General features: G+C 44.1%; 1 protein-coding gene across 1 annotated transcript in view; it reads left to right on the top strand.

Moving 5' to 3' along the window:
• The window catches only part of MYH10 (myosin, heavy chain 10, non-muscle), a 153,526-nt gene that overhangs the window by 89,437 nt on the left and 45,626 nt on the right, over positions 1-18,463 (top strand). Inside the window, exons 16-24 of the mRNA XM_015427193.1 lie at positions 8,964-9,157; positions 9,436-9,557; positions 9,753-9,822; positions 9,911-10,071; positions 10,440-10,548; positions 10,634-10,765; positions 11,650-11,856; positions 11,979-12,116; positions 16,721-16,844. Of these exons, the coding sequence (XP_015282679.1) occupies positions 8,964-9,157; positions 9,436-9,557; positions 9,753-9,822; positions 9,911-10,071; positions 10,440-10,548; positions 10,634-10,765; positions 11,650-11,856; positions 11,979-12,116; positions 16,721-16,844 (1,257 nt within the window). The remainder of the gene's footprint in view (positions 1-8,963; positions 9,158-9,435; positions 9,558-9,752; positions 9,823-9,910; positions 10,072-10,439; positions 10,549-10,633; positions 10,766-11,649; positions 11,857-11,978; positions 12,117-16,720; positions 16,845-18,463) is intronic.

Genomic DNA, 18,463 nt, shown 5'->3' on the forward strand with positions numbered 1-18,463 from the left:
CTGCAGCCCTTTAAGTGCTCCCCCGAAGGCCTGTTTAGCTGGGGGGGGGATTGCTGCCGATGCCGCTGCCGCTCTTCAACTGCTCCCCCCGAAGGCTCATGCCATGGCCACGTCGGCTCCACTCACCCACCAGATGGTTGTCAGCAATAGTCTGACTTCTGAGGGGACTGGGCACAGAGGTAGGGCTACAACCTTCTTGTTCTGAGGTGGGACTTAGGCGACACAGCCAATGGATAGGGGAAGCTTCTGAGTGACTGTAAGCGTCCAAACACTGTTGGTGCGCATTCGAACGTTGGACGCGACTTTTTGTTGTTGTTCAGTCGCACAGTCGAGTCCGACTCTTCGCGACCCCATGGACCAGATCACGCCAGGCCTTCCTGTCTTCCGCCATCCTCTGAAGTTGGCTCAATTTCATGTTCGTTGCATCTATGACACTGTCTAACCATCTAATCCTTTGCCGTCCCTGTCTTCTTTGACCTTCAATCTTTCCCAGCATCAGGGTCTTCTCCAGTGAGTGCTCCCTTCTCATTTGGTGGCCAAAATATTTGAGCTTTATATATAAGGGGACAGATATGCTGAATTCTTCAAGATCTTCATTGTGGTCTCTGTGCATCACACCCATGGGATCCAGTGCGCCTGCGCTGACCCAGTTGGTGATGTAAAAAGCTCAAACGGGATTTTCGTGCCTCAGCTCAGGGCATGTGCAGGAACCCCAACCACGCATGCCCAGAGGGGTGGGGTGCAGACATCGCACCAGTTCTCTTCTGACCACCGTGCTGTAAGCACCCTTTTTTGTCAATTGGTGAGATTGCCTCATTTTCCTCACAGGATTTTTTCTTCTCCTTTACTTTTTGTTTCTTCTTAGTGTTAATCCTTTTTCCTTAGTTCTGCCTTCTAAAAACAAAACACCTTTTAGAGACTGTTAGGTTGCCTTTTGTTTTTCCCGCTTTGCGTGCACGCACACACACACACACACACACTGATCCATTTTTGTATCTTAGCCACTACTTTGTTTTATGGCTAAGAAGTGGGTTTTATTCAAGAGTGTGGCAGTAAACTTGCACCTCCGGACAGTCACTCTCTCTGCGTTCTCTGTTTGGGGGAGCACATCGTCCTGATTCTTGCCAGCACTGTGCTAAATTCTCCAACCAAACATGTAAAACCCGAGTGGCTTGACTAAGAGTGGCCCCCTTGGAATCCGCGCTCCAACTTGCTTCTGCCGCTTCCAAGAGCCTCGACAAGTGCGACATGTCGTTCAACTAGACATGTCCACTGCCATCGCTCTTCTGATGTCTACAGTTCTCCTCCAGGCCACCACAGCGCCTTGAGACAAACCTTCCTTGGCACCTGTGTCCACACATGGACTGGATCACATGTATAAAGTTCAAGAGGCTGGGGCTGAATTTCTCTACACTCACTCCAAGCCTAATTCTGTAGCTGTGTCCTCCTCCTCCAAATCCAAGAGATCTCATTCAGCACCACCAGATAAAGAAAGTAGAAAACTCGACTCCTTTGGTAGGTGTTTCTATTCTCCTGCTGCCCTTGGGGTCAAGACTGCTATCTCGTGTGGATGAGCCACTACCAATATACCCTCTGGGAGCAGCTTACTGATGTCTTTGCCTCACTCACGGATGACAAGCCCAGTCTGTCCGAAAGATCCAAAAGGAAGGTCTGGTATTGGCCAAGCAACTGATTAATTCATGCAAACATGCCTTAGACACCTTTTCCAAAACAATGACCTCGGCTATCGCACTGCATCGTAATTCCTGGCTTCGCGACACTACACTTCAACTGGACACCAGGGCCTGCATTGAAGACCTCCCATTCGATGGTTAGGGGCTTTTCCATGCAACAACAGATTCAGTCCTTCAGGATATGGACAAAAGTATTAAAACCTCCCGCCCGTTGGGGGTCTCCTCCTCCTCTAAACAATACAAGCCTCAGTCCTGGTCCCGCTCTTGGCTAAAACGCTCTTTGACCAGATCTTCTCCAGAGCGTTCTTGGCATCCTTTGGCCTCCCCAGCTGGGCAGTGACCCCCTTATCCTACCAAGCCTTGATATGCCTCGGGACATCAAGCCAACTATTCAAAGCCCCCTCAGGCTCCCAAGCAGGGCCTTTGACTTTATTGGCCAGCTGCCTTTTCGTCCCACCTGACTGACTCCTTACTTTCACACCTGGGAGCAAATTACCACTGACAGATGGGTTCTTTCCTTCATATCATAGAATCATAGAATGTTAGAGTTGGAAGGGACCTTGCAGGTCATCTAGTCCAACCCCCTGCACTCTGCAAGGAGCATAGCCGAAAGATAGCCCTACAACATACCCAAAAGATGGTCATCCAGCCTCCACTTGAAAACGTCCAGCGAAGGAGCATCCACCACCTCCTCAGGCAGTCTGTTCCACTGCTCAACCACTCTTACAGTTAGGACGTTTCTCCTGATATTTAGCTGGTAATGACTCCCTTGTAATTTCCACCCATTAGATCTAGTCTTGCAATTCGGAGCAAGACAGAATAGATCCACTCCATCTTTTACATGATAGCCCTTCAAATACTTGAAGACTGCAATCATGTCCCCTCTAAGCCTTCTCTTTCCCAGGTTAAACATACCCAACTCTTTCAGCCTTTCCTCATAAGACTTGGATTCCAACCCTCTCACCATCCTGGTTGCCCTCTTCTGGACACGCTCGAGCTTGGGTACTCAATAGAATTTTTTCAACATCAATCTCTGCCAGTCTTCGTCATCATTCTGCCTTCTCTGGCACTCTTCCAGGAGGTTTCCATCCTTTTGAACAAAAATGCTATCGAGAAGGTACCCCCAGAATCTTGTGGCAGAGGCTTCTATTCCCGCTACTTCACAATGCCCAAAAGGGATGGCGGAATAAGGCCAATTTTGGACTTGAGAGCTCTCAATTCCTTCATAGTTTACCGCAAGTTCAGGATGGTTTCCTTTCAACTCATCCTGCCCCTCTTACGACATGGTGTGTGGATGGCCACTCTGGACCTTCAGGATGCATATTTTCACTTGAACATCCACCACTGCCGATACCTACGTTTCACCATTGAGGATGGCCACTACCAATACAAGGTTCCTCCCAGAGTCTTCACGAAGTCAATTGTTGTCGTCGCTGTCCACCTTCATCTTCAAGGGGTTACCATTTTCCCTTATATAGATGATTGGCTCCTTATCAAGAGACCTCCTTCTCTGGCACATTCAAATCACTCTAGATCTCCTTCAGCAGTTGGGTCTCTGCGTGAAACTTGGGAAATCGCATCTCATACCTTCTCGGAAAGTTCAATTCATTGGAGCAATACTGGACTCCGTCAAGTGCAGAGCTTACCTCCCAGCCAACAGACTGAACACTCTTGTCCCCCGATCAACGCTTGTGCATTCACTCCCGATGGTATCCGCTTTTCAGGTCCAGCGCTTGCTCGGTCTCATGGCAGTGACTATAGCTGAGGATGCGACCACTCCAGATGTGGTTTCTCAAGTCGTACAACCCATCAACTCAGCCTCAGTCAACTTTACTTTGCCCTCTGGCAGCTGTCTGCAAATCCCTCCTCTGGTGGGAACAGGCTTCAAATCTCTCCATCGGAGCACCCTTCCACCCACCTGCTCCCCAGCTCACTCTAACAACCAATGTCTCTTGCTGGGGATGGGGAGCGCATCTCCGTGGACTTTCCGTCGGCGGAAGATGGGACTGAGACCTTCATCGTCACCACATCAACTTTCTAGAACTCCTGGCTATACAATTCGCTCTCTGATCCTTCCAACCATTGGTTGCGGGAAAGTGTGTAGCAGTCCTAACGGGCAGTACAACGACACTAGATTTTTTTCATGAACCCACACTGCTACCTAGATTTTTTATGAAATCGCTAGAAAATTTTTGTACTACTCTTGATTGGATTTCTGTATTTTGTGAAAACACTAAAGACTTGATTGTGCAACTGATAAGTGTTTAACCCATCACTGAATGACAACTTTTCACTTAATTTTGTGAAGGGGGTGGAGTATTTAAAGCTTGGTCCATTTTTTGCTGGTGATGCTTCTGAATAATGACTTAATTGTCCAGCCCTTGCTTCAATTTGTAAATTCGAGTTTTAAAATTATAGAAATACAGAACGTCTGCTGATCTGAAATATAAAGTTTGTGCTGGAGTTCAGACAGCATTTTTCTCATTGGTAGATGTTGTGGGAATCTGACTACACGTGTCTAACACTTGTCACCCACTATCCCTCTGTTCTACGTCTTGGGTATTGGCCCCTTACCACGGGCTGTGGAAATGTGCAAAGGAGGTCCGCCGAGAGAGCGGAGAGAGAGACTGACAAACAAATACTTTTTTATACAAACTCCCTTCTTTATTTAGGTTAGTACCAAGGTTAAATACTTTAGGCAGGTCGGTCAGCCAGGTGCTGAAACTGAAAGCCTACAATATAATGCAAATACTTATTCCCTAAAAGCATGCAAGCATCCACACTAAAATAAGACAGAAACAAAGTAACACACACATAATAGACAACACTCTTAGACTCAGAGAGACAGCACTTCTCTCTGATTCTAAGAGTGAGTGAAGATGCTTTGCCAGGTACACTGTTTTATACACATTGATCAGAGTTACCCAAGAATTGTCACATTTGTCAATTACATCAGTTTGGCATCAATCGAGGTTTTGATCGTCCTGCTATTAACAGGAGATGGTCCCTTTCATTCCAAGAGAGGGGAAACAAATTGTTTACAGGACATGCACAGATAACAATTTACATTTTGAATTACAACTCCAAGATGATCCTGTCAGGATGTTTCTCTGTGTTCTTTGGCCTGGGAGACAACACAGAACTCTGCGTTATCTCTGATGTACAAAGAGGGGTGTGAAACCTGATGCCTCTGTAAGCCATTGCATTGTTAATTAAGTGTCTTTTTTGACCAAAAGGCCCTTCTGCCAGATGCAGGTTATTACCTTGAGTTTTACATTTCTACCACCTAAGGTAATTTACATCCCATTCAGGTCCTGGGAATGGAATGCAGGGCCATCCTGTGTATGTGCATGGGAAGAGACTGAGACAAAGAAACACAAAGGATCATGGATGCAAGGTTCACAATAGCTAAACTTAGCCAGAGACAGAAAAAGATACATTGGATTTCATTTTAAACCCAAAACTACATACATTTCTAAAATTCTTACTACAGTAGATTGTGTTTTGTAGCAGGAATTTAAAATGGGGTATAAGTTTTTAGCTTTAGCTGGGGCAAATAAAGTACTGTCACATGAGTTTACATTTCTTGCTATTTATAAGATTATAGTGAGTCTTTTGCCTCATATTTTTATAGTGCCTCAGTTTCAAATTACTTACTTTACTAATTAATACAAAGGCATTTATTTCCAGACTGAAGCATGAGTTAAAAATTTTAAACATTGATATTATTTGGGAAATGTGGCCTGCAGGTGACGTTGGATTTTTTCTCATGGTTGAAGACACCTATAGCTTGTTTTCTTCCCAAGACAATGTAAAAGGGTGGTAAGAGTGAAACTCCCCCCCCCCTTTGCTTCCTGAAAAAGAGGTTGTAGTAAAAAATATCAAATATATTTTAGACGTTTCAGTTATGTTTAATATGTATGAAAGATCACTAAACTTGCACTTGATGCCATAGAAGGTATCGATTGTGTTATTTGTAATACAGAAAATGCATTTCATGTTAATGTTCTGTCAAGTAAAAAAACCTTAATACTTCATTTTTCATACTCTCTTAGTTTTGTAAGAAAATATTTCATCCACTGCAGTTGAAGGAGACCTGTAGTGTTGGTGGGTTATTTCTATTTTCAAAAACCCTTCACTTTTCCTTCAGTGCGTCTAAAATATCTTGATAATATTGCCTCTTTTCTCGTCTTTGTCTGGCTGCAAGTCCAATTGCCAGTCTCATCCCAGACAATTCTCGTTGGTGTTTCCATATTCATGTTTTGCTGAAAGTACAGCTTCATTTCCTTTTTTACATAGGAAATATCGCCAGCTGCAGCTCTGCTTGCAAAAAGACCCTTTAGAGGGTCTTTTTGCAAACATGGTGGGAGCTATGGTGCGTGCGGCTGAGTTCCCAGTGGCAATTTGCTGCTTGGGATTCAAGCCATCATACCACCACCGCACTTGCTGTGGGGCTCACACTGAACGGGTCAGCAGCGCAGGCCTGAATCCCAAGCAGTGAATTGCTGCTGGGAAATCAGCCATGGTGCGAGCTGTGGCTGGCAACAGTCCCTCCTGTCAGACTTGGGTTCGCCTTCTTTTATGTTTTCTATATCTGTAGCATTACCAATCTGTTTTCTGTACCCCACACCTCTGTTCCCTTCCCCCCTCCCCCCAGCCATCACTGACTTACGCAGATGTATCCGGCTGTCCACTTATCCCTCACCCTCACTGACATTCCTGGTGGGAGGGAGAGAGACTGTAGAAGGGAGTGGGACTGTGTGAATGTCTGTAGTTTAGGTAGGCAACGCTGGTAACCTTTTTCCCAAGCAGCACCTCATGGATCTTTCACATGAGAGTGTCCTTGAAGAAGATAAGACTTTTGAATGGCTAGTTGAACCTTTGTAACTGTCTGGGTTCTTAGGATTGCTTATACTTATGATTGTGTGACATATGCCTGGAATGTGAGTTTTAGTTATATACTGGGTTCCCGCTTTTACCCCTCAGTTTTGACAAAGAGTCTATCCCTTCAGCATCTCAAATCTCTTTAATAAACTTTCTCTCAAGAAAGCCGTTGTGGACAGTGAGTTGACTGGGAACCTGACACTTATCCTTATGAAGGATGCACAGATTACTCTTTTTAAAAAAAGTTTTTGTAAATTTTATTTGAATATAAAACAAATACAAAAGTATAACCAGCAACCAGTCACATGAAAAGACTTGATGGAGAAAGTGCCAAGTTCAGAAACCCTGCGTGCCGAGGTTATAGCCACCAAAAATAGCGTCTTCATTCACAACCACCTGAAACCATCTTCTCTCAGGGGCTCAAATGGCACCTTAGTTAGGGCAAATAACACTGTGTGCAGTCTCCAAGTAGGGAACCGATGTACTTGAGGTGGAGCCTTAAGAGATGCACCCTGAAGAAATAATTGCACATGCGGATGCTTGGTTAACTTGTAACCTCCTATAGAAAGAAGCACTGTAGAAAGAGCTGCTGTCTGTCTGCATAAGGCAGCCGACTTGATGCCAGAACATAAACCATCTTGAAGAAATGACAAACTGAGGCTACTGAAGGATGTAATGGATCTACCTTCTTCCTTCTACACCACCTGATGAAGGCCTTCCAAGTCGTGTTGTAAATGCAAATAGTTGATTGTTTTCTGGAGGAAAGAATGGTGTCCGTCACCTCCAAAGAGTATCCAAGCAGCGTCAGTTGGTTCCTTTCATTCATTCATTTTTATTATGCACATTGTCAAGTTTGGTGTTGAGAGTAGTCATCTGTTCCATTAGAGGGCGCAGTGCATTTGCTAACAGCGAAGAAAGGTCTGTAGATGATTCCTGGTTCTGGGAGGGAGTCGTTGGTATGTTATTTCCAGTCACCAGTTTTTTCTCCGGCGCTCTCTGTCCTCTCCCAACCATAATATCAACAAGAAGTAAGTTTTCCAAAACAAAGCAAAAGTTATACGTTTTAATTCCGCTTTGTATATTTTAGCAGCTTTTGCATTCACTTAACTTCTTATGCGCTTAGTTTGGCTCAAAGTCTCTTTATTTTTTCTTTAAAACCATTTTTTATAGTTTACTCCTATGGGGGGGGCTTGAAATCTCCTCCCCCCGCGCTTCAAACTTATTTTTCACCTGAGCTTTGCTTAACTCACAGTTTGTAGCCTTGGAGATCTTTTGGAAGTCTTTTTAACAAGTTGGTCATGATCACTTGCTCCGGCAGTCGTCTCTAGGTGCCATGCTGGCTCCACGGTGACGGTACCTATTGGGGAAGAAGGTGAGCCTCAATTCCTCTGGCATCCCCTTGGAAGAGGCTCTCCTCAGCTCCCCAGGCTGGGGGTCTCCTGTAGAGACCCCAGGGGGGTCTGGGACAAACTCGAACTCCTCCCATCAGCCGGGTCTCGGCACGTCTCCATCCGAGCAAGACAAGATGCGTTCGAGCGGCGAAACGCTTAGACCGGAAGTCTCAAGAAGATAAGACTTTTGAATGGCTAGTTGAACTTCTGTAACTGTCTGGATTCTTAGGATTGCTTATACTTATGATTGTGTGATGTGTGCCTGGAATGTGGGTTTTAGTTATACACTGGGTTCCTGCTTTTACCCTTCAGCATTTCAACTCTCTTTAATAAACTTCCTCTCAAGAAAGCCATTGTGAAGAGTGAGTTGACTGGGAACCTGACACCTCCCTGCTGAAAGATTTAAAGGGCCCTCCACCTGATTGGCGTGCCATGCACTTCTTGCTAATCAGCTGAAGCCCTTTAAATCTCTGCAGGAGGGGAGGGAGAGAGGTGGCTGCAGGTGGCCACAGCTTGTGGGTGGGCTTGGGGGCATCCTTGCCCACCCCTGGAATGTCCCCCAAATCCCCCCTCCAGAGTGACAAGGGGACCTTGCAACCCTAAATAGGCCTTACTTAGTCCCTTGTAAATGTTCATAGGATTGCATCCATAGTTATTTGACATCTTTGGCTATGTTGTTAATGACTCCCAGGGTCTTTGTTTTGTTATTGTTATTCCCAAACAACTTTGTGGCTTCTTGGTCAGATTTTTTTTTAATGAAGATGGAATGACTCTGGTGCACTTGAACAGTAAAATGGTGACCTTTGTGCTTCCTGGTGCATAATTGTCAAAGCTCCGATTTCTGCCTGGTGCGTTGCTTTAATCCTGCTGCATCGTAAATGCCAGCTGCTTTGCCCAGATGGCACCTTCTACCATTTGTCTCAAAACATTGTTCAACCTCTCTTGAATTGCCTGTTTTTGTAGAATGTTAATGTTGTGTTCTTGTCATCTATAGTGGACCGTATCGTGGGTCTAGATCAGGTCACTGGGATGACAGAGACTGCCTTTGGCTCAGCTTACAAGACCAAGAAGGGCATGTTTCGTACAGTGGGTCAGCTATACAAAGAGTCCCTCACCAAGCTGATGGCCACACTAAGAAATACTAACCCAAATTTTGTTCGTTGCATCATTCCAAATCATGAGAAGAGGGTAAGTGTTGTTATAAGAACTGTGTTGTCTGATATGTAAGTATAGCAAATGCATTTAATTTTTGTTGTTCAGTCAAGTAAAGAAAACATGTTTGTGTATTTGGCGTTATAATATAACTGTTTTTTCATGTTTTATGCAATTATCAACTTAATATTTGTGAGCAGTAACTTGATCCTTGTGTGGAGTTAACTTTTATTTAAAATCAAGTAAGGGTAAAAGCAAAAGACTGATAAAACTGCCAAAATGATCATTTAGCAGAGCTTTTGGTCTTTTTTTAGGCTGGGAAGCTGGATCCACACTTAGTTCTAGATCAGCTTCGCTGCAATGGTGTCCTGGAAGGAATAAGGATTTGTCGGCAAGGATTTCCAAACAGAATAGTGTTCCAAGAATTTAGACAGAGGTACTGGATCTGGGTGTTATTGCAAATATATGTTGAGAAAACTGCCTTTTCATCTGAGTTACACCCACTTTTTAGCATCTTCGTTTTCTTCCACTTAGAGCAGAGACCTCAAACTGTTTAAAACTTGTTAAATGAAAACTAGGATCTCTTTTCTTTGCAGATGGCTTAACTATTGGCTTTCTGATTGACTTGTAGATATGAGATCCTGACTCCTAATGCAATCCCTAAAGGTTTTATGGATGGAAAGCAGGCGTGTGAGCGAATGGTAGGCCCTTCAGTAACTTCCTAATGTTCCTAAAAAATGCTTTCCTCATATTCTGTATGTAAACCAAATGGATTTGACACTCTCACAGATCAGAGCATTGGAGCTGGATCCAAACTTGTACCGAATTGGACAGAGCAAGATTTTTTTCCGAGCTGGTGTCCTGGCACATCTAGAGGAAGAAAGGGACCTAAAGATCACAGACATCATCATCTTCTTCCAGGCAGTATGCAGGGGATACCTTGCCAGAAAGTAAGTAAATATCGTAATCTTAACAGTTTTCCATGTAATCATCAAAAGCAGGATTCATTGGGAACTTGTTAAGATTTAGCTTAATTGCAAGGACTAAATTTACAGTGAGATGCATATGATCTGTCAGATTTATTGGTTACTTAATTAATTCGAATCTTTTATGATCTTTGTAAAATTTTCTGTATTGTTTCTCATATGCGGTAAGGTAAACTTGCTGGAATCTATCCTTTAGTTCCATAATAGAAGCAACAATTATTATTGGTCCCTGTTACTTATATGATGTTTTTATAAATGTGTTGTTCTGTTTGTTAAAATGCAAACATTCTCAGCTATGTGACCCAGAAATACCCTTGGCTATTTGTCTTCAGGGCTTTTGCTAAGAAACAGCAGCAGTTGAGTGCGCTGAAAGTTCTGCAGAGGAATTGTGCTGCCTATCTGAAGTTAAGGCACTGGCAGTGGTGGAGGGTGTTCACAAAGGTAGGTAGTTTTTTCCTAATGTGTTCTGAACATAAAGAAAAGTGATTTGCCTTGTTGCCCTCATTGTCTGTGCCATACTTTGCAGGTGAAGCCTCTGCTTCAGGTAACTCGCCAGGAAGAAGAACTTCAGGCTAAGGATGAGGAGCTGGTGAAGGTGAAGGAGAAACAGTTAAAGGTGGAAGCAGAACTTGAAGAGATGGAAAGGAAACATCAGCAGGTTTGTATATAGGATCTGGCCGTGCAGAAGCTTACTTACCTGGATATTTATTTTATTCTGGCTTTCTCCCACTAGGCTTAAGGTGGTAATTTGTTGATTTTTGACTCTGGCATAAAACCAAAATTGAACACTTCTGACTGTAGCATTGAAGTGGTTGTCTCTTATATCTAAATAATTTTAGGTAAAGGTAAAGGTAAAGGTTCCCTTGCTCGAAAGCCAGTCGAATCCGACTCTAGGGTTGCGGTGCTCATCTCCGTTTAGAAAAAGACCTGGGTTCAGGGAAGCTTATTTTGCTGTACCTTGCGTTGGGAACAGCATAAGTTCAGTTTTCCTTGTGGAAACAAAGGGACTGGACCTTAATTACTACCAGTGGTTGGGCACAAAATTCCAAAGGATTGTTGCAAAAATGCATCTTCAGTCCTTTCTAAAAATATAAACACTTGTCTTCTTCTGTACATGGGAGTATAATTACCTCTCCTTTTTGTATTTAGCTTTTGGTTGCAGGAACAGCTGGAGGGTAGTGTAATGGAAGTGGACTGGAGCAGGGAGGTGTAATAGATGAAACTTGTGTTGATCCCAGTGTATGTTCCCTCTTCTCCAGGATTGCCACCTGTTTTTTCTATCCGCAGAGACAGCATGAAGAAAAATTGAAACATGGAGCTGTAGCAAAACCTTTTCTCCAGCAATTTGGCTCAAAGTTTTTGCAGCTACTAGCTGTGGAGATTGTTCATTCATGCTCACTATTTGTTAGCATTGTTTTAAGGTGGAGATGAGCTTTATTAAACTTTCCTGTATCTGGGAAAGACTAATTTCCCAAAGATTGGCACATTGCTTTGTGAAATAATACTTTAAAATTTTGACAGGCTTTTATGTCATATTTGCAGCTCTTGGAAGAAAAGAATATTCTTGCAGAGCAGTTACAAGCAGAGACGGAACTCTTTGCTGAAGCTGAGGAGATGAGAGCCCGCTTAGCTGCCAAGAAACAAGAGTTGGAAGAAATTTTGCATGATTTAGAATCCAGGGTGGAGGAGGAAGAGGAAAGGAATCAGGTCCTACAGAATGAGAAGAAGAAAATGCAGGGTCACATACAGGTATAGGGTAATTGGATAATATGCCTGAATATTGGAGTGGTATCCTATTTTTAGTAAGATTTTGAAATGGATGAAAATTATGGGCAACTGACAATATAACTGAGGGTTTTTTCCTCTCTCAGGACCTAGAGGAGCAGCTTGATGAGGAAGAAGGTGCGCGACAGAAGCTGCAGCTTGAAAAAGTAACAGCTGAAGCCAAGATAAAGAAGATGGAGGAAGAAATTCTACTCTTAGAGGACCAAAATTCTAAATTTCTTAAGGTGACAGCCAAACTCAGCATTACTCTCTAGTGCTTGTAAATGTGGTAAAGTGGCAAAAAGTATGAATTCTGTCTTCCCTGACATTTTTGAAAGGCAGAGAATAATGGCTTGTAGTGAAAAAGGATAATGTGTCTTACTGTATCAGCACCTCTTATCTGAAATTTTATAATGTTCATGTGTGTGTAGTGATGACTCACTTATGAGCAGTTATACATTTAAGTACAGATTGTTATGGTTTTATTAACATATCAGTTCAGTCACATTTAGAATAATTTCACAGCTTATATGTTGATTAAAATCTAAATAGACATTCACATGAAGGGAAGACATTATATAGTACATATATATTTAGGGGCATTATTTAGCTCACCAGCTTTTCCTCTATTTGCCTGTAATCTAATGAGTATCAACATCTGCAGACTGTTAATTTGTGGATTTAGACTCACCACACCAAGGCTGAGAACAATCCCTTGTCAAGTCCCATGATACTGTGTTGTGGTAATGTCATAAGTCATGCAGAGAGATTATACCTGCTGTTCAATGACAAGACAGCTAGGGTTTTATGGCAGATATGACCTCCTCTTAGTGAAGTAAAGGGTTCACTCACCTGTATATCTAGTATCTCAATTTTAACATTAAGTGAGTTTATGCTCTCAGAAGTATGGTCTGTTTGAAATGCCTCAAGATATTTATTTAGACTTATACCCTGCCCTTCCAGCCAAGGACGGCTCAGGACGGCTTACAACAGAATAAAACACACTCATAAATTTAAATCATCCTAAAAACAGATAAAACATTTCAACATTTTAAACATTTTAAAATGCTAGCATTTCATAACATTAATAAATTATTAAATTATGGTGGCTCCTTTAGTCGTAGTGGTCAGCCCATTGAACTAATCTTGTGCAGCCCACTTATCAGGGCGGCTCCTAATTGAAGGCCTGGTGGAAGAGCTCCATTTTGCAGGCCCTGCGGAACTGCATAAAGTCCCACAGGGCCCTGATCTCCTCTGGGAGCTCATTCCACCAGGAAGGAGCCACCACCGAGAAAGCCCTGGCCCTGGTTATAGCCAGTCTGGCATCTTTAGGACCAGGGAGGGCCAATCGATGTTGTGACCCTGATCGCAGTGCTCTCTGGGGAACTTATGGGGAAAGACTGTCTCTCAGGTATGTAGGTCCCTGACCATAAATGGCTTTAAAGGTAAGAACCAGCACCTTGAAGCGAATCCGGTATACTATTGGTAGCGAGTGCAATGCGTTCAGCACAGACTGAATGTGCTCCTGCATTGGGAGACCCATTAACAGCCTGGCTGCAGCATTTTGCACTAGCTGTAGCTTCCGGATTTGTGACAAGGGCAGCCCCTTGTAGAGAGCATTACAGTAGTCCAATCTCGAGGTGACCATTGTGTGGATCACTGTTGCCAAGTCGCTGCATTCAAGGAAGGGAACCAACTGCCTAATCATCTGAAGATGGTAGAAGGCCAACTTGGCAGTGGCTGCTACCGGGGCCTCCATCATTAAGGAGGCATCCAAGAGCACTCCCAAACTCCTAACCTCCGGTGCTGGCACCAGCGGTGCCCCATCAAAGGTCGGGAGTGGGATCCCTATCCTCGATTCACCTCGACTTGGGCACAGGACAGCACTGTCGATCCATCTTGATCCAGATGCCTCCAGAGATCATTTGTGAGGGCGACCCAGGCAAAAGCCAGACTGGAAGGGGTCTAAAATGGAAGCGTCATCCAAAAAACTCTGTAACTGAATTGCCACAGCCCTCTCTATTAGCTTGCCCAAATAGGGCAAGTTGGAAACTGGCCAGTAGTTCGCCAATTCGGCCAGGTCCAGATATGACTTTTTAAAGAGAGGACAAAGCACCGCTTCCTTAAGTGCCCCCGGGAACAGCCCCTCCAAGAGAGACTTGTTTACAATTTCCCTTAAGGCACCTTGAAACCCCTCGTGGCCAGCTTTAATTAGCCACGAAGGGCATGGATCCAGGAAGCATGTGGTAGGGCGTACAGTTAAGAGCAGTTTGTCAACTTTCTCTAGGCTGAGTGGACTGAAATGTTCCATAACCTGACCAGAAGTTGTGCATGGAGCCTCAAGTTCACTCACTGTTTCAAGTGTGGTGGAGAGGTCACGGCAGAGCGACAAGACTTTATCTGCGAAATAGCTCGCAAAAGCCTCACAGCCAATGTCCAATTCCCTAGCATTTGGTCTGTCCTGTGGCAGAGTAGTTGTCACGGCTCAGGTGGGGTGTCACCTGACGCTGCCACCACTCTGGATTTAGGTTCCCTTGACAAGGCCCAGAGCACCCTCCCTTCTGACCTCCCTTTTGGCTGAATAACAGGCGTGAGGACCAGGCAGAGTGAAACAAGGAAAAGGTTTATTTTATAGGAGGTCAAACAACAAGGTGCAGAAATATAATAGTAAGTGGGTGAAAAGAAAAGAAATCAAATGCCGTAATGCGTCTAAATATATACTGTCCCTAGCTCACTATTCCAAGTAACACTAGACTACTCACCCTTCCCTCAGGATGAGGATCTCTTCCCTGCAGCAGCCTTCCTTCTGGCTCTGCCCTCTGGGGAAAAGAACAGCTTCTGCTCTGGCACCAGCCCTTTTGTTCCCCAGCCCTTTTCTTCCCTATTGGTCAATTTTGGTTCCAAAACCTCTCAGGGGCTTCTGGGAGTTCTAGGCCCAGCCTCACCTACTGCTAGCCAGGCTCCCTGGGCCTAGTAGGCCTCTGGTGGCACAGCCCAGATCATGACAATAGTAATGGACCCAGTCGTTCTAAACAATTGGGCTGGTCGTGAGCTTGCAGATGCATAGTACTCTCTCTTTGCAGCTTTGACTGCCATCTCATAGGATCTCATAAACGTCCTATATGATGCTCTTGTAGCTTTGTCGCGGGCATGCCATCACTGTCTCTCTAGCCGTCTTAGCCTTTGCTTCATCGGTCGCAACTCCTGGGTAAACCAGGGAGTGAGCCTGGAGCAAGGGCGCTGGGGAGTGATCTCGTCATTGGCTGCCAAGAGTTGGCTGTGCCAGTCCTCTACAAGCTCATCTAACGAGCCGCCAGGGGGCATTGGATCCCGGAGAGCCATCTGAAGCCACATAGGGTCCATTTGACTCCATGGGCAAGCTAAAATATACTCGCCACCCAAACAAGGTTGGGGTGTCACATTCAGTCGGGCCCTCAAAGCAAGGTGGTCTGACCACGGCATTGCCAAAGTAGTGATCTGGTCCACTGTAACCCCAGCTGCAAAGATCAGATTGAGCGTGTGCCTGGCCCAGTGAGTGGAGGTCATTACATATTGGGAGAGTCCTAGCGCCGCCATGGATGACACCAGGTCCGCTGCCTGAGTAGAGGCCACAGCGCGTCTGCATGGACATTGAAATCACCCAGGACTATCAGTCTAGGGTGTTCCAATGCCCAGCCTGATATGGCCCCCACCAGGGACAGCAGACTATTGGGCAGTGCGTTGGGCGGTCGGTACACCAGCCAAATCGCCAAAGTCTCCCCGGCCTCCCACACCAGGCCGACACACTCAATGCCCGTGATCCTTGGCGGTGGGAGCGCCCTGAAAGAGTAAGCCTCCCGAATGAATAGAGCCACTCCTCCCCCTGCCCCCTAGTCTGCGATTGGTGGAGGACCGAGAACCCAGGAGGAGCAAGTTGGGAGAGAGCTACTGTCTCCCCATCTCACACCCAAGTCTCGGTCATGCACACCAGGTCTACATTCTGCTCGAGCAGGTAGTCCCGAAGTGGTCTTATTATTTATAGACCTGGCGTTACACAACACCAATGTCGGAGGGGGGTTATTCCTCAAGATGCCTCAAGATATACAATTGGTCATTTAGTTTGGGAGGCATCTCTTTGTACCGTAACGTACTGCTAACATCAGTTCTGTAGCATGAGTCATATAGTAAATAAAGCTTTTGGAAGTTAGACTTTCTTGTGAAATACTGTAGAGTACTTTAATGCAGCATGGCTTCTACTTTGCTCTCTGTTTTAAGTATTGGCTGTATCTGGACATATTTTAACTAGCTGCAAGTACTTGCTGCCTGCTAAGGTGGGCAGCACTGGGACTTTCCCAAGTTGTATCAGGCCCCAAACATCAAGCAAGCCACACCCTGTATCTGATCTTTGGCATGGGGATGAATGTGGATCTGACCTCGAGAGAGAGGAGGCTCTGTGTGATCTGATGCTATTCCACAGGGCCTGTAAGGCAGAGATGTTCCACCAGGCTTTTAGTTGAGGACAGTAATGGGAAGTTAAGACTGGCAACTTTCCTTTCTATGCCCCCACGTACCCTTCCCCACCCTGCCGTGTGGCTGGTGAAGAGGGATTATTATATCACTATCTTGGATTGGTTTTAAATTATTATATATACTGATTGTATTTTAAATGTTTTCATAATGGCTGTAAATCATCCAGAGCCTGCTTGCATGGTGGGTGACTCGTAAATTTAATGAAATAAATAAAACTATATGGCAGCTAGCCCTGGACAGTTGCTCTAAAAATGTGGAAACGATTAATAAGACACTGAGAAACAATGGAAAATATTGTATTATATACACATATTAAAATAAATTTCTTATACTCAATTAGGAGAAGAAATTAACGGAGGATAGAATTGCAGAGTGTACGTCACAGCTGGCTGAAGAGGAAGAAAAGGCCAAAAATTTAGCTAAACTCAAGAACAAGCAGGAAATGATGATCACAGATCTGGAAGGTTAGCCATTTCAAAAATTTGTGGTATGACAGGAATGGTCAGTAAAAGTCAAAAGTACACTTATGTTCTGTTACTCAAAATAAGCAAGTGTTTACTACCTATATATGTACTATTTTCTTGAGGCAAGAATATTCAACTGCCTAGTAGGATGAACACAGTTCTTGGTAAAATAAATGTTTTGATCTTTGTCTTTTATGATCTAATACTGTATTGAAACTTTGTTTTCTAGATAGCACACTAGTTTCATTCTGTTTCTGTTTACAAATGAGTGGCTGTTCAGAATGTACTATGCCACTTCAAAGTTCAGCAAAGAGTTTTTGTTTTGTTTTTTAAGTTCCCTCACATTAATCACAGTAAGCAAAGGGCTGGAGTAAAACCTGTCTCCCTGGTATGCTAATTTTTTTGATTGGAGGGATTTTTAAATGGGGAAAGCATTACAGATGTGACTCTCCCATGTGCTTCTGAAGAAGTATAGCCCATTTCGACACCTCAGAATTCTGTTACTTCATTCGGCAGCATGTGTAGACCAGGGCTCAGTCTCAGTTTTTCAATTCTTCCAATCTGGCTCCTAAGAAATCTCACTGGCTTCTACATTTTTTCAAAAAATTGCATCCCTGTTCATGATACATATTGGTCTAAGAATATTCAGTTGGGGTAGCCAACAAGTGCTAACTTATTCCTGAACATAGCTGTCTGACTTATTCCCCATGTTATGTTAATAACAATTTCTTGTCTGCTTTTAGAGCAGCCGCTGATGGATTATGTTTTGAGAATAAATATCATGAAATGTTTGCAGTGTTATACTTGCCATATCAATTGTGTATGTAACCCCCTTAGATTTAGACACATAATAATTCTTGGCTGTTAAAAGCACGTGATGTATTGTAGAATTCTGGCTTTGCTGTCAGATTCCTAATTTTACACGTTTACCAATCTTTGTGTCCTAATTTGGAAATAGTTTCTTGCTTAGAATACTGTGGCCAACTGACCTTCTTATGGAAGCATTGTGGTATTTCAGTTCCTGCCAAATGGACTGAAACTGAATAATTAGTGTTAACAACTGGTATGAGCCATATTGAAGTTGAACTTAGCTTCAGTTGAACTTAATGAGCTTTATATTTGGTAGCTAGATCATGGAAAACATAAAAGTTATCACATGCCTATCTGGCAGAAGACTACATTGGCAACTTAACTTATAAATAGATACCTTTCTTTCATAAGTGTCACTTTTTCCCTTACAAGCAGCTAGAAAGTTAACAGAAGAGAGGCCATGGATTGGATCTTTGATCCATCAGCATAAGTAACAGATGGTCACCAGTCCTCCCAACTTTCCCCTCCCCACAGCAGTCCTTTCCAGCCTTGGGGCATGGGACCTCTGTGGAGTGATAGCCACGCAGGTTGGAAGCTACGGGATGGGGAGAAAGAGGGCAAAATCATTCCCTCCTGCCTGTTCCCTGAACTGAGCTCCGCTGCTGGAAGAGGCAGAAAGGTCTGGTTTTGTCCCCTTCCCCACAGCAGCATCCTGACCGATGTGGCTGTTACTCCGTTTGGGTCCTGTGATCCCAGGAATAAACTTTCCCTCAGCGGTTTTTTCAGACAAGGACAGTCTGCAGGCATTA

The sequence above is a fragment of the Gekko japonicus genome, unplaced genomic scaffold (genome assembly GCF_001447785.1).
Source record: "Gekko japonicus isolate JY-2015 unplaced genomic scaffold, Gekko_japonicus_V1.1 scaffold876, whole genome shotgun sequence".
NCBI lineage: Eukaryota > Metazoa > Chordata > Lepidosauria > Squamata > Gekkonidae > Gekko > Gekko japonicus.